The following is a 24526-nucleotide window of genomic DNA, read 5'->3' on the forward strand; positions in this document are numbered from 1 at the left end:
TGACCGGTAGCTGGTGAGTCTGTCTGCACAGTGGCTTACAGGCCCTTCCCTGCATAGAAGTGAGGTTGGACTAGAGAGAGGGGGAGACCTGCAACCATATCACTCTCTGCTGCACACTCTCATACCCACATGCTGACAGTGCCTCCTGGTTTATCAGCTGGGCAGGGCAGGTGTTAGCAGCCCTGAATCCCACAGTTGGTCTGTAGGACAGTTCCAAATGTTTCATTAGCAGTAATTGACACGGAAGGTGGACAGAGTCTGAGGGAGGAGATCTGTACTGAGCGTGTGTAGAGACGGGTGCTACTGCCCAAGAGGCCTGTGCTGGTCTGGTCGCCACCTGACCCAACTTGCATTCCTTAGGCCCAGGTGCCACGCCAAACAGCTCCCTCCCGTCCCTCTATTTCCACACCAACCACGGGGCTGGGTGAGGAGATGGGGTGGGAGTGCTGCAGTGTCTCATCTTCAGGAGACAGAAGAAAAATGTGCACAAAGGACTTGGCTTTGGGGGTCTCCTTGCTCCTCTGACCACCGGTTGGGGACAAGGGGATGAGGAAATGGAGAGGCCACCTACCACCCTTCCCCTTTATCCTGACAGTAGAGGGCCACTAGAGGAAAGAGGCTGGGGAGAGAGGTGGTGAGCTGAAGGCCATGTTTGAGAAGGAGTTGGAGAAAGGTGCCCTTGGTGCCTAAGGGGGCACAGAGGGAACCATCTCCTCTCTGCCCCAGACCCCCGAAGAGAGAACTGAATGGCTTTGCTGTCCCATTTCGCTCTTTGGGGAGATCTTTCCCTCAGGCAGCGTCTCAAATGTTCAGTGGGAGCTTTCTACCCACAATCCCACTCTGCACCACGGCAGCTGGCGTGAGGACTCAGATGGTGCATGCATTCGCAGAAGCCCTGGCCCTTCCCAGGAACGGGCTGGGGCGATCATTTAGTGCATCTGGTAACAGATGTATTCCTCCCTGCAAGCTGGGAGTGCTGCTCTGGGCACTTTAGCCACCTGAAGAGAAGCCAAAGCTAGTTGATATGCTGAGCAATGACTCTGAGGCATCAGAGCCCACTATAAAGGGTGAATATCCTGCAATATTGTCATTGGTCTTAGAATTCACAGTTTGTGGGCTGGGGAGGGGGTATCCTTTTTTGCATTAGTGGTTATCAATAAAAGTTATTGAGTCAATCTGTTTGGTATAAAATGGCACCATTGACATCAATGCGGGAGCATTGATTTAGACCAAGAGAAAATCTGACCCACTGGATACTTACCCAGACAATCAGGTACACCGAAGACCTGGTGGAGATACCTGCTTTCACTGCCTGGTAGGCAGGGCTGGGTTTATGGCACCGTTGTCACTCCAGAACTTCGGCACGTCCTTGCTGTCGTGACTGAACAGAGCCCTTCTGGGAGCTAGCTGGTCCTTTCTAGAAAAGATATACTCTGTGCTGAGTGAATGGCTAGTCTGTCTGCACCCAGAGGCATTTCAATACCTGTGTATCTCAGCAATGGAACTTAAAGGAGAAGAAATACGAGAAGGAGAGGGAATCTGGTGCTCAGAGAGAGCGTGAGGGGTGCTGGCTGGCCTCAGACAGGGCACAAGCAGGTGCTGCACAGACTCCCACATGTATGCTGCTAAGCTGCAGCATCTCCTGCTGTTCCCACACTCCAGAGAAACGGCTGCTCCTTGTCCACACGTGCCAGCCAATTCAGTGATTCTGTGTGTTGCTGGCGAGAAGCCACCACACTTCCAGTAGCCATGAGGCTGCTTCTTGTTCCCGCTGCACTTTTGAAAACATCCGCGTCTACTCTTGTGCGGAGCCTCAGGCATGTTCTCGGTCCCGGTGCTGGGCTGCATGACCCGGCGCTCGGTCCCAGCGAGGGGCTGCGTGCACTGGGCGCAAGAAAGGCTCTTAACTAGCATTCCACACAGGTTGTACAAGTGCCCAACTAACTAGCAGGAGAGGGGTGGGTGTCTGCTTCAGGTGTAACTATTCTCATCACAGCAAAAAAATCAGAGCAAATGCATGCCTCAGTGTCCTCCCTTCTGGGGCCTTAGTGGCTCAGGGGATTAAGAAGGGGCTAGAGGGTCTCTTCCTCTCTCTCACTGATCGAAAGAGGGGCACATTCTCTCACACATAGTCATCAACATCAGGTGGCTGCTCAGCAGCCCTCTATGAAGTGGCTTGTCAGTCTCCGCAGATTTTCTGTTGGACATTTGCCCCCATAACTCCAAGGCCACAAAAGCCCCAAATTAGCCGCCCTGCTGGCAATCTTAGCAGAGAAACCAGTGGCTTCATGGGCCTTGGAGACTGAATCCTCCTCTTGCTTCTAGATGAGGCCCTTCAAGGTCAGAGCTGAAGCTCCGTGTCAGGAGGTGGGGTGGGTACCACCGGGGTGCTTGTCCTGCCACTCCCAGCGTTGTATCTGCTCTGCGGGTGCTTCATGCTCCAGCGCTGCCAAGCTGTCACTTCTCACTATCCCAGAATTCATTTATACACACGGGTTAGAACTGCAGCGGCTGTGTTTCTTTCCCCTCATAACTACGTAGGTGACAACCTAGCCAAAAGTAATTGAGTTATCCAGCAAACCATGGATACTTAACCAATCTCCTCTGTCTCCAACTGTCACGCTGTATTTAGTTCTTGCCTTCACTACTGGATTTGATAGCAGGCATCAGATCAGAATGAATTTTTATTTAACATCTAATGAATTATGACTAGTAGCATTGGTTTGTATTTGGCTGTGTTACACAATGCTGGGTCTGCCAATCGGCAGCAACAGCAAATAATGCTGTGCCTAGAACAAATAAACGATTAAGGAAACCTGGGCAGGTTGTGTAGATCTGGTTTGAAATTCTGTTTATGCCAATAATTTTTCTGGCCAATTTCCATGCAGTGGCTTCAAGGAGCCTCTTCTGTCAAAGAATCGTGGATGTTAGAGGTGGGAAAGAATGGCTAGGTCATGTAGGGTTTAGAGAGTATCGTCTTGTATGACATATTGTCTAGGATTCCTAAAAGGATGTGTGCATGTGAATTGGGTATTCATAAAAGAGAAGGACAAGTGTTTGGCTCAGTGCAATATTACAAGCACTGTGAAATGTATTCTCTGCCCATCTCTTTGTTCATGCACCTCGAGTCTCACCTAAAGAACTTCTTTCCGTTCCAGTTCTGGAGCTCGCACATAGCTTTGCCAATGCACCGCATTGCCAGCCTGCAGCTCCTGCTATTCCAGTGGGGTTCTTCATGTTTGACTTTTACTCTGCTTGGGCTCTCCAACAGGGTGATAGCCCTCTCCTTCCCAGGGTGATAAAAACTAAGGAAGGTAATGATTAAAAAATGTTTGTTCCATCGTTACCTTACAAATGATGCGCTCGTGCTGTGACACCGCTATCCAATAACACCCCCGTGTAATCACATCTCCCATCAGAGGCTGGACAAGGTAGCTGTGTAACCTGATCCAGTGCAGCAGAAAGGATGGGAGATACAGGACTTGACAGAGCAATGATCTGGTCTGGCATGTTGAGAGATTGGATAATGGAATTAGATGGACCACTTGGGTAATGAGGCCTGACTTCCTAAAATGAAACAACCACCCAGCCTAAAAATAACCCAAACCTGGCACACAGCTGCTCCATCTTCTCTGTGTTCATTGTCATAAAACGTTTTTCCCAGCTGAGTCGCTCTGCTCAAACGCCTGGGTGTGAATGTGCTGCAGGAGCCTCTGGTTGTCTTAGTTTAGCCCATAACATGCTGCTTTCATGCCTTGCTTCAAATTCCTCAGACCCAAACTTTCAGAACAAGCCAAAAAAAATAAAAAGTAAATTCAAAAGTCCTCAGACCAGTAGTGAACAACCTGCGGCCCGTCAAGGTAATCCGCTGGTGGGCCGCGAGACAGTGTTTACATTGGCCGTCCACAGGCATGGCTGCCCGCATCTCCCATTGGCCGGGAACGGCAAACCATGGCCACTGGGAGCTGCAGGTGGCCATGCCAATGCAAACACTGTCTGGTGGCCCGCTAGCAGATTACCCTGACGGCCCGCAGGTGGCCCACCACTACCTTAGGGGAAATGCTGGAACAAAAGGCACTTTGGCAGTTCCCACTCACTCAGATTTTGGACATCTCTGCTCAGGCTCCTGGAACAGGGTCAGTTTTTGCACAGTGTAACAGGGTGGCTTTGGCCTTATGGGCTGGAGGCCTCAGGCAGAAAAGCCCCATTACTGACAGAATGGATCCAGCCCACCCGTGCCACGAGACTTGACGGGGCCTGATAGAGCACAGCTCATTCCCCTATAAAGGGCAGCAGGAAGCTGTAGGGAGGAGGGAAATTCAGGAAACTGCAGTGAGTGAAAAAAGCTCCTGCAGGGAAGAATCTGACACCAGGGGAATGGAGAAGTCAGAGCCAGGAGGCTGAACTCCAGCCCGGGCAAGCCTGAGAGTGACTTGACCTGGACCCAGCTCAGGGAAGAAGAAAGGGGGATGCCCTACTGAGGGGAGGGAGACACTAAACCAGTGTGTTGACCTCAGGCCTGAATAAATTGGACCCTAGAAGGGGTATGTCTGAAATGCTGTGAACTGGGTAGTTCTTCAGGGGCCCTGAAGAGGGGGAAGGTAGCGGCAGGGTGCTGCAGGGCTACCTCTGGCCATCAGTGGGGAGGGGGTGGGGGGCATCTGTTTTGTTTTCTTTTTATTCTTTTGAATTTACTTTTTTTTTTTTTGGCTTGTTCTGAAAGTTTGGGTCTGAGGAATTTGAAGCAGGTTACTTCTAGTGGGCCCAGCAGAAAGACTGCAAGGCTACCTGAGCTGGAGCCAGTCCCTGTAAGTGGGAGATAGAGCTGTGTGAATAATACAAAATAAATGCCATGCACAGTGATATGAACCCTAGGTGGAGTCCAGGGTCAGTGGTGGGGGAATTACCCAAGGTTATTTCAACTCTCAAGAGATTGAGCAGAGACTCATTTCCCCCTGCCTTTGTCCATCTTCATCTGTATCAAATTATAATGTAGCGTGGTGCCACAAGGGGAATAATTGGCTGGGGGTGCTGGTAATACTGAAACGAAGGGTTGAGATGCACCAGCCCAGGTGTGTGGGGCCGAGGGCTGGAACAACAGTGAGAGCTGCAGGGCCAGGACTGAGAAATGCTGGAAGAGGGAATACTTCAGCTCAGAAGCGAGACATATTGGTAGAGCTGAGACGGGGTCTGGATCTGGAATAGCTCTGTAGCGGGAGTGGCGCAAGTCAGGAATGAGGTGCATCAGCAGAGCTAGGGAGCTGAAGGGAGCCCCTGCCTGTTTCTAGCTAGCACTTTAGTCTCTCCGCTCTAGCAATTCTACTGCCACGAAGGTCCCTAAGCTTTATGCTCACATTTCAGTTCTAAAGCATCCATAGAGCAAATCACCACCCTCTAATTGCTCAGCAATGTGTGCTGGAATGGGCGTGTGCGTGCCTAACGCAAAGTCACCTGCAGCCTTATGACCCACCGAGTGAGGAGCATGATGGGATTGGCGCGCTGAGTTGTGCAATAAATGCATTTTCTTACATTGGCTCCTAAGAAGTAAAATACAACCCTAAACTTTATCGACATCTGCTGCTGCCCTTTCTGCCTCATCCGTAGGTGTAAATGACAGTAGAAAAGCCAGAGGAGGGATCTTTAAAAGGAAAAGCCGGAAAGGTTGTTCACCCCCCTCCTCCCCACATCTCCCCACTGCCTTTTGCTCATATTGCAGTGGCTTGTTGGAAGAGAAATATTACTCCAGCAGCCAGCACCACTCTCCCTGAGCAATACAAGAACTGTGAAGTTATGAAATTGAGGGCACCTTCACTGAGAAATCGATTAGCAAGCCAAGGGAGCTTGTGAATTGGATGTCTGGCCATTTTCAGTAATAAATTGTGAAATAGTCTGTGAATAAGTGGTTCATAGAGATCAGAATTACCCCCAGGAAACGTTTGAGACCCGCAGATACATTACGGAGCAAGTGGCATCCTAATGTTCAGTGCTTTGGCTGTTAAATATGTATGTTATCCCTATAATGCTTCCCAAAATTAATAGTGTTCTATGGCTGATTTGGAGCTGGTGTATTTATACCAAGACCCGTAGACTCAGCTGGTTCACAAACAAAGCGCTAATTCCAGGGGAGAGGGCTGCAGAGGAGACTGGAGAGAGAGGGAGTTTAACGGGCTTGCATGCACTACGCTAACTCCATAGGCATGACGTTGTCAGCCTTGCTTTCTCAGCCAGCAGACCCAGACCCAGACCCAGACGCTCTCTCTCATCCACTCCCCACCAACACCCAGAGCAAGACAAACTGCCTTCTGCACAGCCGTACGTGAATGGCCTGGTTTGTCCACTGTGAGTGCTGGATGAGTGTGGATCCCTCCAAGGAGGAGGCACAGGTAGGGATGTTGCTGGAATTCCAGCAAAGCCTCCACGCACTAGGGCGAGGTCTGGGCCACCTCCAAGCTAGGACTGTAGCATTGTGTATAATGTTATCCAATGGTTCAGCCTAATAAATAGTCTTTTCCTCAGGTCGATCTCCTGTCCTGCCCTAGTCTCCTAGCACTCATCTGCTGGATAGCGTACTTTGAGCATCTCAGCACTTCCCTTATATATCTTCTCTCTCCGGCCACTCCCACATCTTCCTGGTCCCTTTCTGTTGCCATGACTAACAGCCCAAACGTCTTGCTTTGTGAAAGGCTATGATTTTTATTGCATACTTTATTGCCTTCACTTGCATATGATGGCCTCATTCATCACAGGAGATGAGAAGAAAGATGGAACCTTCCTGTGTAGAAGCCTGTTATAGGGCTGCTAATATTAGTACATTATTATTTGGATCGTGGTAGTACCTGGTGGCCCCCATCACGGCTCAAGGCCCCATTTTTCTGGGCATTGTACCCACATATAATGAAAAGAGGGTCCTGGCCCAAAAACTGACTATCTAGGAGTAGGATGAGAGACACTAGTTGGAACAAAGAAAGGGAGAACAAGGTAACAATGAGACAATTTGATTATCGTAATAAACAGTGGTTCTGTATTTGACAGGCAACCTGGGATCTCCTGGTGTGCCATATATCGTGGGCATTAATCAGTGCTTCAGTGTGGGATGGAATAATAATAATTAATTAAAAATACATAGTTTGCTTTCTGCATCTGGACATGATTTTCTCAGAAAAGTAATGGCCGGTTCTGGATTCCGACAGGAGCTGGGTTATCCGCCTGACATCTCTGAACCTTTCAAGGCATCCAAGCTGGACATCTTTAAACTAAAAAGAATGGCTATTTTTGAGCATTAGCAGAAGTGCAATCATTTGGACTTGGAGGAGAGCAGCCCTCTGAGTGTTTCAGAAAGTTCACCGTGGAACATTCCTTTTAGATGTGTTATAACTTACAATGCTTCCTGGCGCTGCCTGCAGTCTGCTAGCTAATAAGGCGGCACTTTGCTGCAGCTTGTTAAATTTTCAGAGGCTTTTCTGAATACAAAAGTAATGAGAACAGCTCAGGAGGGGGAGAAAAGGCCTCAAGATAGCAAGGCGGGGGTACTTACCCCACCTTGCTGTGCCCTTCCTGAAGTAATGTGCCATGGCTTGTTGCTTGAGAGGCCAGGGTGATACCTGGTTATTGAAAAGTCCTGGGTCCTGATCCTGGGCTGCATCTGAGTTGATCTCAGTGCAACATGGGTGTGGGAAAAGATGCCAAAAGCCACCAGTACCACTGCTGACTAGCATAATTTAGAGCCATCCTGGAGCTGCTGTAAATTATGCCTGCTGCCTCTGACCCCAGTGGCAGAGCACCTTATAACTCTTGGGCATGTCCTCTGCACCGACAGCCAAAGTGGGGGTGGGGACACATTGGGCACTATGCCGGTGAACAGTCCTCTGACAGACAGTTCAGCTGCCATATGGCCAGAATGAAGCTGTGGGTCAGAACTGGAGGGGATGTTCCTGGGATACTATAGGACATGATCAAATCCAGGTGTATGTGGAAAACCTGTCCTTTGGAACAGCTAGCAGGAAACCTGCTTGGGAACCATCTACTTTTAGCACCTCCTCCTCTAAGTACAGACCTGTGCTCTCAGGTGCACCTGCTATGGAAGCGGGTGCTGGTGTGTTACAAAGGAAAAGGTCTAAGACACATGCTGGTCTCCTTTTGACCTACCTCTGGCCAGCACTAGAATCCCTGCCCCAGTCTTTGCTTTGTCTTGTTCACCTATCCTGGGGGGATAAAGAAATAAAGCCAACCTTATACCAGCCACCAGCCACACATGGTGTCCTGGCAAGACACCCAGCTCAGATGCTCTTAAGAACCCTGATGGTGGTGAGTCCACAACAGTCCCCAGGGATCGGTTCATTTGTGTTTCTAGCGTCTGGGATTTGTGGCTGAATTCTTTTCCCCTACGTATTTTTATTTTTCAATGCCCTTGTTTTCATTTGCAGAGCATGAAATGGTTATTTTCTCTCTCTCTCTCTCTCTCTCTCTCTCTCTGAAATCCCGCAGGATGGAAACCAGTTGGCTGCTCAGAAGAGACGAAATTAAATTTAGTGGGGTAAACAAGGTTGCTAATTAGCTGATGCACCATGCAAAGTTAATTTATTCCAAACATGTCGTGGTGCCAACCTTGCCTGCATAATGAGTGTCACATTGCGCAGGGTTACCTGGAGGAACAGCCACCTGCTTTCATCACTTTTCTGCTGGAAATGGGCCTGGCAGCCTGCCCTTAACTGTGGCTCTTTGCTGTGCTCTCACCCATCTGCGCAGGAAGAGCCCTTCGTCATGTTTCGGAAGTCAGACACAGCCCTCTTCGGGAACGACCGCTTCGAAGGTTACTGCATTGACCTTCTGAAGGAGCTGTCCCACATCCTGGGCTTTACCTATGATATCCGGCTGGTGGAGGACGGGAAGTATGGAGCACAGGATGAGAAGGGGCAGTGGAACGGCATGATGAAGGAACTCATCGACCATGTGAGTAAGACCCGTGTGTGTAAAGCTCCCAGTAACTAGGGGATAAACCACGCTGCAGCCTGAACTGTGGGTCAGGACACCTAGAGTGGGTTGGCATCCCAGCCCATCTGAGCTCTGTATCTTCCCCAATGTATACTGAACATATTCTATAATACAAATATTCTTGATCATTGCTAGGGGCCTCTTCCAGCTTTTCCACGGTCATTGAGTGAAGAAATAAATTAGCCCCACCAACAGATGTCTTCCTTTGCGTCAGTGTAGGACCAGGGGCACCACTGCCCCAGCCGGGTAACATCCTGGCTCTAAGCCACCCCTTCTAATTCCAACTGCTGGCACAGGGGGCATGTTGTGGGCATTCCCATTGCTGAGGGCTTGCCAGAGCGTAGCAATGCTCTGGACGTCTCTGACCAATGTAATCACCCATGGGGCTGTTACTTGCCTCAGTGTTGCTGAAATTCCTGGTGGCTGTCAAGTCACACCTGGGGTGGAAGCATCCCCCAGCAGCTCTTGGGATGGGGGGGTGGATGGGGAGACAACCAGCTGCCTTAGACTCTGTGCCCCCAGTTTTGCACAAAGCACAGCCTGAGCAGACTTGAGGATCATGGCTATTAAGTATTTTGGATACATGTCATGCTGTTAAATATAATCATTACACATGGCAGTCCAAGTCCCTCCCTCGAGCCCAGGTGCCGAGGGTTCTCAAAGATGTGGTGGGGAGTAGCAACCCCAGCCGGAGTCAAGGAGAGCTCTGTGGAGGTGTGGAAGAACAGAACAGGGTCCTGTCCTTCTCCCATTGAGCTAACGGGGAGCTTTGCCACCAACGTCAATGGGAGGAGTGGTAAGCCCCATATATGGGCAGTAGGGTTCCCAGGAGATACCGTTACTTCTGGGTGATGAAAATCGGAACCTCAGCCTTACATTCATGTACATTTCGTCCTCAGTGTCTAGTGTAAAGTTGTGTTCGAATGGGAGGTGAATTCTGGCCAAGCGTATTTAAATGTGTGTCCCAGATAATGTGCTTACCCAGAGGAGGGAGTCATAGGACTGGAAGGAACCTTACGAGGTCCTCTGCTCCAACCCCCACCAGTGCTAAGGCAGGATTAAGTATACCTGCCTCAGCGAGCGGTCATGCAGCATCTCCTGGTATTTAGTCACAGCTGAGTGGAGCCTGTATCCTGAGAGGAGTTCATTTGCTGGGTTTCTCTCTGTACACTCAGTGTCTGACATACTTGGCTGCATCCCTTTTCCATCCCTCTTCTTAATGTTACTTGGCCAAGACCCCAATGACACCCTGCCCTCGAGCCCAGGTGCCGAGGGTTCTCAAAGATGTGGTGGGGAGTAGCCCACAGCTCCTGGTGTCTTCAGTTCTGAAATATCACCTCCTGCTGACAGGATGACATGGAGCTATTCCCCTCCCATGTGCCTGTCCTCTGGGATAACAAATGTACAGCAATCAACCAACTGGGCAGATGGTCCCTAGTGCAGGGACAGTGTTTCGCCAGCCTGGGATAGCGCGAACAAGCCTGCTGCATGCTTGGCTCCATCATTTAACCAGGCTGAGTCTGAAAGGGCGCAAAGAGCACAGCCCCAAAGGCTGATGCCCTTACGCAGAGACCTGCTTCGTTACGTGCCATAGAATGCCCCAGGCTGGTGGTGTGCAACACTCCCACCATCGTCCCCTGTGTGTGCCCTACAGCTGTGGGATCACTGGCCTGACTGAGCAAGGACTCCTATTCCACAGAGCACACGTTCATCTGTGAGCATATGCGTCCGTCCCACAGACTTCAATGGGACTCAGGCGTGCGCCTAAAGTTAGCACCCCCTGAAGTGCTTTGCTGCATCAGAGCCTCGCTGAGAAACAAACAATGTGACTAGGCTCTGATCCTTTTTCCAACCCTGGGACCTGGTGGAAAGATCCCAAGAGAACGATTTGCCCTTCACTAAAGCACTACACGCTCCTGGCTGCGCTGACCATGCCACCAGCTGTTAAGCAGAAGGGAGCCCATTCAGCCTGCTTTAATCTTGGATTATACCTCCTAAACTTCCCTGGATGTTTTTTTCCACCCAGCATTCCTGTCACGCAGAATTGGCGGCAGTTGTCCTTGTGCTGCTGCCAGTAATTTGAAAGTCTGAGTTGACCACGGCTCCTGGAGAAAACCCTGTAACGCATGTTAACAATTGTGATGCTGTAGTCATCGGTCGTCATGCCAAGAGGCCTCTTCCGCCCCTGTGGTCAGGGTGATGGGGGAGCATTTCAGAAGGAGCCTCTGCCACTGGGTGATTAATAATTGTGTGTGTGTGTGTAGGCATGGTAATAGGGTGGGAAATTGCTAGATACAAGGCAAGTCTCTCACAACTGTTTGCCAGGCCGCCCAGCAGTGCAGAAGAGGGAAAACAATCAAATTCCTCATAAATCTTATCTTCCAGAGGAGACTTAATTATAGGCCCATTTGTAGACATGAAATAAATCCCACCGCACTTTTTTGCAAGACTGGGGAGGCATTAACCTCAGTGTCCTGACCTGATTCCAGTTCTGGTATTTAACTTCACAGAGGCATTTTAGAAACTATTCTGCCTCACTTCCCATCCTAAACTCCTGTGTGCGGTTACCCTGCACTCTTACACCCTTCACAGCCTTCCGCAGGAAAGGCTCCAGGGAACTGTCCAGGCACTGTCTGGGATTTGCAAAGAGACAGCAAGGAGTTATGTTTCCAACTCCCATTAAAAGAGAGCAGCTAGCGCCCTCTGGAAAAACCCATCACCCGTTTCCCCTCCCGCTCCTCAGCAGTACATTCAGAAAACTGATGTAGTAAATAAACCCCTGTGGGGAACTACAGAAACAGATCACCTTATCTGGCTTGACTCAGGTGACCCTCACACTAAAGCTCAATGCAGCTAAATGTGTGACCCAAAGCCATAGGACATCATCAGCATGATTTATTTTTATTATTTCACTGGCTGTTTCCTTCATTTCTGGTGAGCACAGAAGTGTGACATCTCCTACTTCTCCGGCTTAGTGGCATGCTTATTTATTGGCAGTACTATCTTGTGTTTTTCCTGGCTCCTAGGTGAACAGATGATCCCTACTGCACCATATAACGATAATATCTAGCACTTCTCTAGCAACTTAATCCCAGGGTCTCAAACTGCTTTACGAGAATTCATGACAACACTTCTGCAAATTACCCCAACAGCTACTGTCCGTAGTTTACAGACAGGGAAATTGCGGCATGAAGACTTGGCTGATGGGCACACAGTGGCGGAATCAGAACCCAGTCCAATGCCCCATCCACTAGAGCATGCTGCCACACAGTCAGGACATCTCCTTCCCTTTCTGAGGCACACCTGGTTGGCGGGAGGAATTTTCTTCATAATTGCTTGTGATGCACCGTGCCAGGGTCTGTACTAGCTGGACGGCACGCGCTTCAGCTCTCTGCGAGTATCCAGGCTCACCAAGGCAGGAGTTCCTGTTTCACAGGGAGGAGGGAGTTCTTCCTGTGACTCAACTGAGAGGAGCAGATAAGCCAAATCAGTGCAGCTCCTCAACATCCAGGCAAGCCGAGTCAGCCCGGTACCTGCTGTTTGGGGCCAGCCCTGCTGCATCTCCAGACCTTGTGGAGCTGCATTCTCACGGGAGCAGGCTTTCTTGTGAGATCTCAGGGACTCCAGACTGGGAGTTCCCTGCAAGCAGCTTTTTCCAGGGAGTGCTTCAGCCACAGCCCAGGAGAGCAGATGATGATGAAGGAAAGAATAAAAGCCGCTCAATACCTGAAGTAAGGATTGGGTTTGGACTGGGGTCTGTAAATGGAGCAGGGCTCAGGGCTGATGTGTGTTGGGGGCATTTGGTCTAAGTCCCATCCTTAGCTGAGACCCCTCGTTTAGGAATTAGTGTCTGGATGCAATGTTGGTTGGCACTTGAGATACACCACGGCAAAGGGTCTCCGCCTCCCCCCCGCCCCCAGGAGAGAGAAACTGTTGGACTCTCCCTCCCCCAAAAAGGAGGGTGATCATGCACCCCTGAAACCATTTACATTTTCTGGTTGAGAATCTGTGTGTGCCCTTGATAGACAGGCAGACCAATGGGTACGTTCTGAGTTCTCACAGGGCCTAGCACAACGGGGTCCCTGGCTGGAGTTCCTAGGCACTGTGGTAATACAAATAACATTGGGATAAATATGTGATAGGTAGCTAGAGGGGTATGTATTTGTATAGACATGATGATCGCTAGAGGGGTATATATTGTGCTAGGTAGGACTTTCCTCTCTTCTTCTAGCTAATCCTCCACCCCACCATGAGCATTCCCAGCAGACTCCACGTAAAGCATTCCCTTCCATTTTCACGCAGAGCCTAAAACATTTGTAGAGAGCTTTGTGTGCCCGGTGTCCCCCAGGGAACACAGCCATCTGGGATACATTGAAGCGAAAGATGCTTTGTAATAGAGAATGTCATTATGGTTTTGCTGCCCTTGGATATACATAGAAAGGAAAGCAAAGGGTCCAGAATCCTGCAAGCTTTACTCCTCTGAGTAATGCTTAGTGATTTCATTGGGGTGAATAAGTGCTACTCCGAGTAAGAGCTGTCAAATGTCTGCTACAGCTGCATCCTGTACAGTATCCCAGCTCTGTCTAGCATGTGTAACCAACAGGCAGTTGTGAATAATTAGGCTCTTCTCTAGCCTTGAATCCCAGAGGCATTACCTGCTTCTAATGATCTGCTTTCATGCTTTATGGAGTGACCCTTCTGTGGAACAGAGGGCAAGAGCAGGCGTGCAGGGGACAATTTAATTTATTTATAAATTCAGCTTATTTTCTAAAATCATCTGACTCGCAGAAAGGGGGGAAAAAACAACAACCCACGTCACCAACCAGAGCAGCTGCGTTCTTGCTTCCACTGCCATTTAAAAGAGTCCATTAAACACTAGTGCATTTCCAGCGGCAGTGTTACTGAGTCCCAAAGCAGCCAGAAAGGCAAATTGTCTGAGACCTCAGCTCATGGCCAGAGGTCACTCAACTTCCTAATGAGACGCGTTGCTTCCAGAGCATGCTGCCATGCTTATGCCCAGCTTGGAGAGGGGAGGAAATCTTGCGTTTTTGTGAAGCTCTTATTCCCAGAATCGGGTCTCTGGGAGAAGCGGTGTTGGCAAAGGGGTCTAGCTTCTCGCAGTGCAGATAGCGAGGCAAGCAGCCCTGGTGTTTTGGCCTCGCAGCTATTTTGCATCCATGTCAAGTGATTCAGCCTCCTAGATGCCTCTGAAGTTCCTGGCACCAATATGAAAGCATTGCCTAAGCAAAATAACTTGTATAGCGGCTGCGATCCTCTTGTAGCGTATGTGAGGGGAATGTAGTTGCTGGGTGACTCACGTCGGCAAATTAGCTTCTCTGTGAATAGCTAATGGGCTCTTGCCGTGTTGTTAATCACAGGATTGGGAGTCAAGAGACCTGGGTTCTGTTCCTGGATCTGCCTCAGACTCCCTGGGTGACATTGTGCACATTGTTTGTGCTTCAGTTCCCCCCATCTGTAAAATGGAGATGGTAACAATTACCTGCTGCACACAGGTGCTATGAGGCTTAATGTTTGTCAAGGGTTTCAAGTGCCTCAGCTGGAAGGCACTGGAGAGGTGAAAAGTAGAGCAGGGGCATGTCAAGGTAGCTGCAGTAGGGAATGCGTCCTCACTGCTAACCAGGAAAGAAGCGAACGCTTGGATTCAAATCTGCCCTTCATAGTTGTGCTCCCCGTGAAGTCCACAGAGGACAAAATGTGAACCGTGTTGGTTATGATGGTTTCCTAGGTGGCTAGTGCTTTGGGAGGTGACAGTAGCCTCCATATGCCGGGTGGTCGACATTACAGAGCCTCATTTTGCTAGAGAAATTAAAATCCTGTTTCATTTCAGCTGGCAAGATGAGTTAACGTCTTAAATACAAAAAATTGAGAAAAGAAATGACAATGTCTTGGCTTTCTAACTGTGCCCAGCTCCTCGTGCTTTTATGCAATTATTTTCGTCTGTGCCTCCTAGCGCAAGATGTCTAGCTCCGTAGCCTTCTATTCGTTGCATGTCCTGCGTGATACCCTAATGGAACTGTCTGGTACCTCAGTCTTTGAAATGCAACACACACGACTGAGCAGGTGTTCTGAGGGGTTTTTTTATGTTACAAACACTGCTGGAGAAGGTCAGGCCGTGGGGCAGGAGACAGCGGAGGCTGGATAATGAAACGTAATTTGAATATGTAGCATATTTAGATACAGAGTTAAGTGTCACTTCAAAATACCCATAACTAAAAAATGCTTTGACTAATTGCCTTCAGCCTTTCCCAGAAAAAATGGAAGTCACTGAGCAGCAACTAGTCACCTCTAATTTTCAATCCTCAGAGAAAGACATTCCTGACAATGCAAAGAGCCTTATTTCTGCTCCTGCGTACCCCGTGCTCCTGGCGATCAATGTTAACGAGAGCTCTGTGCACAGTGGGTGGGGGTGAAGTGATTATGGCCTGGAATTCCGTGATGCCGTCAGTCCTGGTGAGGAGTCATTCTGAGAAATCCCACCAAGGCATAACAAGGTGCAAGGGCTGAAGCTGAAGATAGGCAAATTCAGACTGGAAACGTGGCAGAAGTTTTTCACAGGATGGGTAATTAACCATTGGAAAAACTTACCAAGGGTTATGGTAGATTCGCCATCCCTGGATGTTTTAAAATCAAGACTGGATGTTTTCTAAAAGATCTGCTCTAATTCAGGGACAGTCTCCCCTGGGCTATGCAGGAGGTCAGACTAGATCGGTGGTTCTCAAACTTTTGTACTGGTGACTCTTTTCACATAGCAAGCCTCTGACAGTGACCCCCCCTTATAAATTAAAAAAACACTTTTTAATATATCTAACACCATTATATATGCTGGAAGCCAAGTGGGATTTGGGGTGGAGGCTGACAGCTCACGACCCCCAATGTAATAACCTCATGACCCCTTGAGGGATCCTGACCCCCAGTTTGAGAACCTCTGGACTAGATGATCACAATGGTCCCTTCTGGCTTTAGAAACTATGAATATGGAATAGACTGCCCAAAGCTACATTTCTATCTACGGGAATGTGGGAGGAGTCCTAGCCATCCCAGATTTTCCCCTATGCCTCACATTTCCCTGTGTTTTCCCTCTCTGTGTCTGAGACCCTGCATTAGCAAATCCCTACAAGCTAAAGGAAACTTTGCTATGCTGTAGTGCAGGAAAGGGGAATTCACTGGAGCACAGCCGGACTGTGGAGTACAGGGAAGAACCAAGAGCCACTGAGACTTACGTGCACCCTAAACATGATCCTGTTACCCAGGTTTGAGAGAAACCTGCTTTGTTAACTGTTATAGAATCTTCCAGTATTCCTGGAGCATTAGGACCTCAACCTACGTGCTCCTACTCTGCACTTCTTTTACAAGAGTAATGGGTAAAGTATTACATTTCACTTTGTACAATACGGTTTTGAAGTGTGACTAAAATCTGATTGGACTTTTTAGACACACTGCTGGCAAGTGAAAATAGTAATTTTTAAAGTGCTGTGGAAGTTTCAGATTAAGGGGGTATATAAATATGCAAACATTAATTAGCATCCCTGCCGGGTACTTTTTAATGGAAACATTAAATGACTTGCCCAAAGTTACACAGCAGGTGTGTGGCAGAGCCAAGAAATGGACACAAGAATCCTGACTCCCAGTCTCTTACTCTGCACTAGTCACAATTTTCTCTCAGTTCATATTAGGCAATGCTAATTTCTTTTTTCCACCACTGACTTTATCATGATCTTGGAAAGTATGATAGTCTCAAGGCAAGAGGGCACTGCGGCCCTACGGTAATACAAATAAATAATAATAATAGAAGATGAAATGGGAGACCTTGTTAACCTTGATTAACTAATACAGATAGGGTCAGTTAAACCTGGTACAATGCGTTTATTAATAGGATTGTAATCATTCATAAATTATTTCAGCCATCAGCTCATTAACCTGCTCTGCAATGTGCAGAAAGTAGTGCAATGCTTTGGAATATTGCAACTTTTGTTACCCCCACCAAAAAAATAAAATAAAATGCAATAATCTGACATGCTAATTTGCCAGCTCACTGAAGTGTCTTTCATGCTGATTTCACTTCAGGGACCTCCTGGAACAGACCCCGTAAAACAGAAGACCACAATCATTAATGGCATAATCCCATTAGAGGGGCGACGGGAGAGTGCTGGAGCTGGGTAAGAGGCAGGAAACACGAAGACAAGTGGCCACTCTCCCCTAACGAGCTAGACTTGACCCTCTAGGCTGAATAAAGAACGGAGCAAGTCTGGCACTACTTGGAGAGCACCTGCTCTTGGCCGAATTCACAGCATTACTTCTCCTGGTGAGATCTGGGTTTTGCTGTCTAGGGTGTGAACATGTCATGCTGCCTCACGCTGGCTCCCGTAATTCCCTCTGAAGGAGCAAGAGACACAAAGTCTGTGTGGCTGCACTGGCCCAGTTTGTGCCTGTGTGATTCTGATGCTGCAAGCACCCTTCTAATGGAAGACCAGCCGTAGCCCCCCCTCTCCTGGCACACAGACGCTCTGGGTTTCTGCGCCATACAGGCCGCCACAAGGCATGATTGATGGAGATGGCCCCACAATGAAGGGAAAATTTCCCATTGAATCATTTTGAAATCTCAGATCTGTTGCGTGAGATTCGTTGAGCAACACTCTTCCTACTGAGCAGTCCCACGGCCTGACAGGCCTTAGATTAAGACTTGGGCCCAAGGGCAGAGGCCTTTGGAAGACTTATAGAATGGAAGCGAAGCAAAGCAAAGCTGCTGGTCTCTGGGATGTTTTAGCTGCAGCACCATTAGTTCTTTGAATCCTCCCTTCTAGCAGGCATGGATTGGCGGGTACTTGTCTTAGAGTGATTTATCAATAATACCCAAGCCCCATCTAAAGCCATTATTTATTTTATCCATGGGTCATTACGTTTTACAGAACTGTTTATGTAAAACATTAAACAGGGAATTCTTTGAGTGCAACCAGATGGGGCCTGTCTTCAGCAGAGAAGCATCCGCAAATCATGCACAGAAGGAACAGCAGTTGATTGGCACCGGGGGGGGGGGGGGGGGGACCCTGAGGTTAGGAGTCCGTGCTCACTGAAAGCTAATCAGGTGAAGGCTTGTGAGAGACCTGGGCTTGGATTGGCCCAACTTCATCTCAGACATCCACCTCCTTCTCAGTGAAGCAGGCGCATCAAGAGAGAAGCATGAGTCAGGTAGGACCATAGGATCCTGTGGGGTGCTGAGCACACAAGGCAATGTTCACCCCGTGTAGAAGACATGGGACACCCGGGTCTTGGGCTGATGTCCTGGTGCAGCCCGTAAATGGTGCACAGGGCTTCAGTGGGACATTAGTGGTGCCTAGGCCTGGCAAGGCTGACATGGGACTTAGTGTGCCTGGCCCCTCTGAACAGGTGAATTGCCCCCTTCCTGAGATGTGAAGCTGCAATCTTACGATGATTGTTTAGCATCTTGAATGACTGAGACTGATGGGAGATGCTGTTGCCTTAGAAATGTCTGAGGCAGAGAGACGGGATTCAGTGGATGTGGTTTTGGGGAAGAGCACATGGGAGAAGCCACGTCCCAGCTGAGCTTCCATGTGTGTTGTGAAAAGTATCCAAGGAGAAGAGAGATGTTAGTCATGTGGCTTAATGCACTAATGGATGGTGCCCAGATACCATGCTGCTGGGCACAGGCCAGGAACTAGAACAGACCCAGGTAATTCAGGGAAGGGAGGAGGGGAAAGACTGGAACTGAGGAAATGAGCTCATCTAGGGCTGCAGCCATAGAGCATGATGCTCAGAAGAAGAGGCTAGGACACTTGCTGCAGTAAATCGGTAATGAAGGAATGTGCACAAGCCCCGCTACCATCATATAATTATAGATATATCTGGGCTTTGTACACATTGTGTCATTTCCCCAGCCATCTGCAGTACAACGGTGCAAACTCCAGAGTATGACAGAGTTCTGGCTGTTTACTTGATGGTCTCTTATTGTTTCTTTTGGAGTTATGGGAAATCCCTGATCCAGACAGGGCTGTCCATAGGTGGTAAAGGCTTAATCTGAAAACCTCTGTGAACTTGGCTAGGTTCTAGTCTGTCCTGAAGCACAAGTAGGAAAAGCAACAGCAGCATGAGCAACTCATGGCATGACCCTACCTTCCAGCTCCCAAAGGTGGGTCTGGAGCGAACAGCCTACTACTGTGAGGTGCAAATTGTACATCCTGTCCTGCTGGGTTTGCTGTGATCTGCATCGCTCCTAACAACAGAAAGGATGGTCTGTGTGAAAGGAGTCTGGTGGTGTTGAGGCCATTTCCAGGCTGACATGACTCCCACAATTGCTACTAACCACAGCCCGTGATTGGCAGCTTCAGCAGAGAAGCCAGGAATGGATTGGCCCCTGAAGACTGAACTTGGTCTCAGATCATGAGCAAAGCTCATTTTGGGAAGGTTTGGGGTGCACTGATGGTGCAGGGGTGGCCGCTTTCAGTACCATGGTTCTACAGATAAACAGAGAACCTTACGGCTGTCAAATCCACCTCCTTTTGCCAGCAATGCGCGTGCTCGCTCTCTCTCTCTCTCCAGATGCCAATGACAACAAATGCAATTAAACCCACATTATGGATTAGTTATCCATAAAACTTCATTTAAAAATTCAAGCCGTCTGACAACTGCACCTTGAAATCTCTTGTTGCTAGGGTATGGGGCATGGCATTCGTAGGACACAAAAGCAGTAGAAAAGTGGGTTGTTCTTGAAATTTTGTGCACACACATACAAAAAAATAAAACTTCACTTGTGCTGAAACTAAGTGCCAAATTTCCACTTGGTGTGAAATTTCATGTGGGAAATAGACCGGCATGAAAAATAATAGGGTTTCTAATGGAAATTCCTGCTGACCGGTAAGTGTAGTGGAGACATAATATCTGTCCGCAGGGACGATTTATGACAGTTGATTTAACTCTTTCACAATAAATGGACATTTATTGACAGTAAATTCTGGTGGAATTACATATTATGACCACGTGGCCATATTCTGATTAATGCTTTTGCGCGGGGTGCCAGGGGGCTGTTTATTTCAAGTGCCTGTTAGCTGGGAATTCATTCAGAAGCCATTGCCTCAGGAATGGAAAGAACCCCTTTGTGTGGTCCTGAGGTGTATTTCATATTTATTTCTATACTGCAGGGATTCAGCATTAAGGAGAAGGCATAAAATAGGAGGAAACGCTGTGCTTCCAGCTGGCTGACCATGCTTCTGCCTTTTGTGTGTGCTGGAGCATCGTTAATCAGGTGGATTCATCTTTTTAAATTCAGTGAACACAATGGAAAGGCAGCATGGCCCATGGATGGGGCTATGGACTGGAGACCTAGGTTCTATTCCTGCCGCTATCACCATGTTGCTGTGGGATTTTATGCAAGGCTCTTCCCCTCTCTGAGCCTCTGGTTCCCTTGACCGTAAAACCTAGTTAGGTTGTAAACTCTCCAGGGGAGGGACAGTCTCTTTCTATAAGTGTGTACAGCACCTACCATCGGGTGGCCCTCATCTCAGGTGGGGCTCTTGGCTGTACTGCCCTAGAAACCATGCTAGTACACTGCAGAATAGGACATGTCCATTAAGGAAAGAGAAGCAGGGAGCCATTGCAGTAGCAAGAAGCCTGGTAGGATGTGATGATGCTCATTTCCCATGTACAGCACATAGCTGAGTTCCTCCCTGGCTGTGTTTGCTTCACCCCGGAGGTTAAATAAGTTCACTGGCGAAACACAACATCTAAATGAAGCTGTGAGAACAGCCATTAAGAGCCAGGGGGGTCAGAGACTCACATGATGTCAGGGAGTGGGAAGCATTCAGGGTGGCTCGGGTCACAACCTCACCGTTATTCAAACATTAATTCTCACGCTGAGGGATTAGACAAGCAGAATGAGCAGTCACTCACAGAGGGCTCTGCACTGGGCAGTCAGGGGAATGCAGTGCTCAAAGGCCTGGGAAGGCATATGACGCCTTCCAGCTCCGGGTAGACTGCAGCCATGCGTACCATCTCTCAGTTCTTTGCTGGCCTCTGTGAAATGAGCTGGTTGTCTTAGTCCTGTCTATAATGGGCCTCCTGTGAGATCAGCCCAAAAAGGGAGAGGCAGAACTCTCCACTTGCCCTGGGGCTGGTTCCCAAAGGTCAGAGCTGAATCTCACTGGCAGGGAGGAGCATAGGAGTGAGTAACTTACGCAGCTACTGCCCAGGCTGCGACCTTGTCTGCTTTTGGTGCTCACTAAACAATAGAAGAAGATGTAGTCCCTGGCCCAGGGAATTTATGGTATGAATAAGACCCAGGCACTTAATGCACTGGCAACAGGTGCAGTCGTGGAGCAGGACACGTGTCTTCAGGGGCTCATCACCTCCATGGAAGAAGCAGGTTTTGGAGGAAGAGCGGGAAGGAGATGGTGACAAGCAGACAGGACAGCATGGAGGAAGCAGGAGGGAACAGACTGGAGAGGAAGGAAGTAACAGAGGGAGGCTTTGGGCAGCAAGGGAGTGTGAGAGGAAGCTAGGTTGGAAATGTCGGCAGGGCACAGATGGGGAAGGCACAAATCAAGCTTGCCATGGGAGGAGAGAAGAAGCCAGTGATGAGCCAGGCAAGAGAAGTGACCGGGTCAGAGCTGCAGGAGAGGATGAGCATTGTAGTGGCCATGTTTTATGTGTCCTTGGTAGGAAGAATTGAGAGCTGCTCTCTCTGGCATTGTCAGTTAAGCACCAAAAGAAAAATTAATTCATTAAATAAAATATGCATTATTTACCTGTCTCTCAGGCAATGCACACATAATTAGTTTATGCAAATACCTAGCTCCAGTTGGCGAAATAAGGATGGAGGTATTCTATTTTCCTGAATAAATATGTATCTTGGGGCCCATGTTTGCCAGACGGCTGTGAATGGCTGTGACATGCGTCAGCTTTGGACGAAGGAGCGTTGTCTGTGCTGACCCTTGCGAGGGGACAGTGGCTGTTTGGGAGCTGCTCTGACCCCATTCCCTTGCACAGCTGAGAGATCTGCATGGGCGAGTGAACATCTCTGCTCAGACTTTGGTTCTCCATCCACTTACACTGGTATAAACCAGGATTAACTCCACTGAGCTCACTGAGGGGTAAAATCTGTGTAAGGGAGAGCAGACTCACACCCCTTTAAAGACTGGTGGGGAAGTTTCCTCATTTGGCATTCGGTCTGCTGGACAAAATTCTGCTTTTGGCTCCAATTCACCAAGGCACTTATGTATCTGCTTAACTTTAAGCAGCTGCGTAAGTCCCCAATGAGACATGAGCCTGTGATGAAGTGGTTTTGCTGAGTCAAGGCCCCTGTGTAGCTGGCACTTGCAATAATGCTGCGGCTATAATAAAAAGACTTTTTGCTATTCAGCAATGTAAAATTCTGGGGTGAATGGAGGAAACATTTAGAGGCTGTAAGTAAGTGACTTCCTGGTTTGTAATGTCAGAACGCCACAATGAAAGCTTCACCCCTGCTAGTTTTTGCCTTAGACTCTTGTGGTCAGCAAATCCTTAATTAGATGCCACCTTCTGAAAAATCTGCATCGATGAGAAAGGGGATCTCAAAGTGCAGTTCTGTATTAGCATTAACAGCATTACCAACAAGCATTTCCGTGCTGGTTTTTGTCCGCTTCAGGCTGACATTGTTCGGGATACTTCAGCAAAAATGGCTCGGCCATCGCTCATAACAAGGTGAGGGGAAAATACATAGTTTTGACCATGTTAAAAAATTCTGACAACTGTTTTGTTGAGAAGCTCTAGCACCTCTGTGGTTTGGAGCAGGGACCTGATTATTTCTATGTTACTCTTTGAGGATCATAAGGGAGCCCCCATCTAGAGGGAAATAATTCCCTAAATCCCCAAATTTTAAAAGATTTCATTGGGAATTTTCATTGATTTTTTTTTAAGGCCAGAAGGGTTTATTATTCTGAACTCCTGACAACACAGGCCACAGAATTCTTCCCCCACCCCCTTCTTCCCACCCCGTAATGCCTGCTTTTAGCCCATAAAGTCTGGCTCAGATAGACAGCCGAACTGATTTAAAGATTTCAAGTGCTGGCGAATCCACAGCATCCTTAGGTAAGTTGCTCCAATGATTAATATGGTTTCAAAATTTCTAAAAGCAAATGCTGGGCAAAAAATAAAGGATAAATAATAAATAAGATGGATATCTTATGTGTGTGTTAAGCACTTAGTGCGCATGACATTGAAGTCAAGTCAGAGACACAGCCCTTGCCCTGAGGAGCGTGCGTGTAACATACATACAAACCAAGCCACCTATTGATTTGTGATTGCATCTATAAGACTTTTTACTGGATGCTGTCCAGGGTGGCCTGTTAGAGCTGAAGCATGTGTTCAGTGAGGTAGGGTAGAAAATGTTCCCTCCCCCAGTACAGCTGGGTTTCCTACTGGTGGGTTTTACAGCAGTGTATGTGCTCAGTTTCCACATGACATAGATGCCTCAAGGATTGTGGTGTCTGGTGCACCCTGGAAATGCTATCAATTCGTCATCTAGAGCAGCTGAATGTTTTGCAGTTTCCACCTGTGGGGCTTAAATTTGCTGGGTGAATTTCTTGTTGCCAGGCACCTGTTCGTTGCTGGAATGTCTTTTAAAAGTGGCCAGCAAAGCTGCACACGAGAGTGCATTTAAGGGGCTGTCCTACTCAGTCTGAGAGGGGAAAGAAGTGAAAATCCAGGGCAATGCCAGAGTGAATCAAGAAATTGTGTTAAGGATGAGGAAGAATGTGACCATGTGTGCCTAAGTGACCTGGGCTATAAGTGTTGCTGGGGTTGTAGCAGGTTTTGCACATGACTGAAAAATCGGTTGTAAAAGCTTTGGATTTTTGTGAGCTGCCAGAAGCTGTGGAAATGTTGGCGAAACAATATTTTATACTAAGATACAAACACTGCTTTCCACTTGTTACCAACGACCATAAAGCGTGTCCAGGAAAGTAAACTGACTTTCAGAGAATGGAGATTGTTCCACTAACGCTTTGAGGAGGCGCTGGCCGTGCCTTGTTGCAACCTCAGTGTGCCTGAGTTTCCACATTGGTGTGACAGATGTTAGTGACGTGGCTTGATGCACTAGTGGAAGATCCTCGGATATTAGGGTGATGAGTGTGGTCTAGGAACCTAGATAGACGAGACTAGGAAAAGGATGAGTGTTGTATCTTGGGCACATGATGCGTTTGCTTCTGTTGAGTGATCTGGATTGTTGACATGGCAACAGATTTCCTTAAACTGCCAGGACCAGAGTTCAAGTTCTGCTTAAGTAGCAGGTGGAATTTGCTGGTTTCATCCTCGGTCTTGATGGATGGATAAAGATTTCAAACTTCACCCTCTTTTTGAGGCTCAGAAAAAAGGAGTCCAAAGGAAACAGAACTTGTGACAGACAAACCTCAACAGGTTCAAAGTTTTGGTGAATTTTGAGATGCTGAGCTAAACATTTCTTTGGCTTCATGCTGGCCTGTTTGCCATGGGGCCTCCTGACCTTTGAGCTAAGCTAGACCAGGGATCG

At 48.3% G+C, this 24526-nt stretch overlaps 1 protein-coding gene across 1 annotated transcript in view; it reads left to right on the forward strand.

Moving 5' to 3' along the window:
• The window catches only part of GRIK3 (glutamate ionotropic receptor kainate type subunit 3), a 237285-nt gene that overhangs the window by 173989 nt on the left and 38770 nt on the right, over nucleotides 1–24526 (forward strand). The window contains exon 10 of the mRNA XM_077837713.1: nucleotides 8746–8949. Within this exon, the coding sequence (XP_077693839.1) occupies nucleotides 8746–8949 (204 nt within the window). The remainder of the gene's footprint in view (nucleotides 1–8745; nucleotides 8950–24526) is intronic.

The sequence above is a fragment of the Eretmochelys imbricata genome, chromosome 19 (assembly GCF_965152235.1).
Source record: "Eretmochelys imbricata isolate rEreImb1 chromosome 19, rEreImb1.hap1, whole genome shotgun sequence".
Lineage (NCBI taxonomy): Eukaryota > Metazoa > Chordata > Testudines > Cheloniidae > Eretmochelys > Eretmochelys imbricata.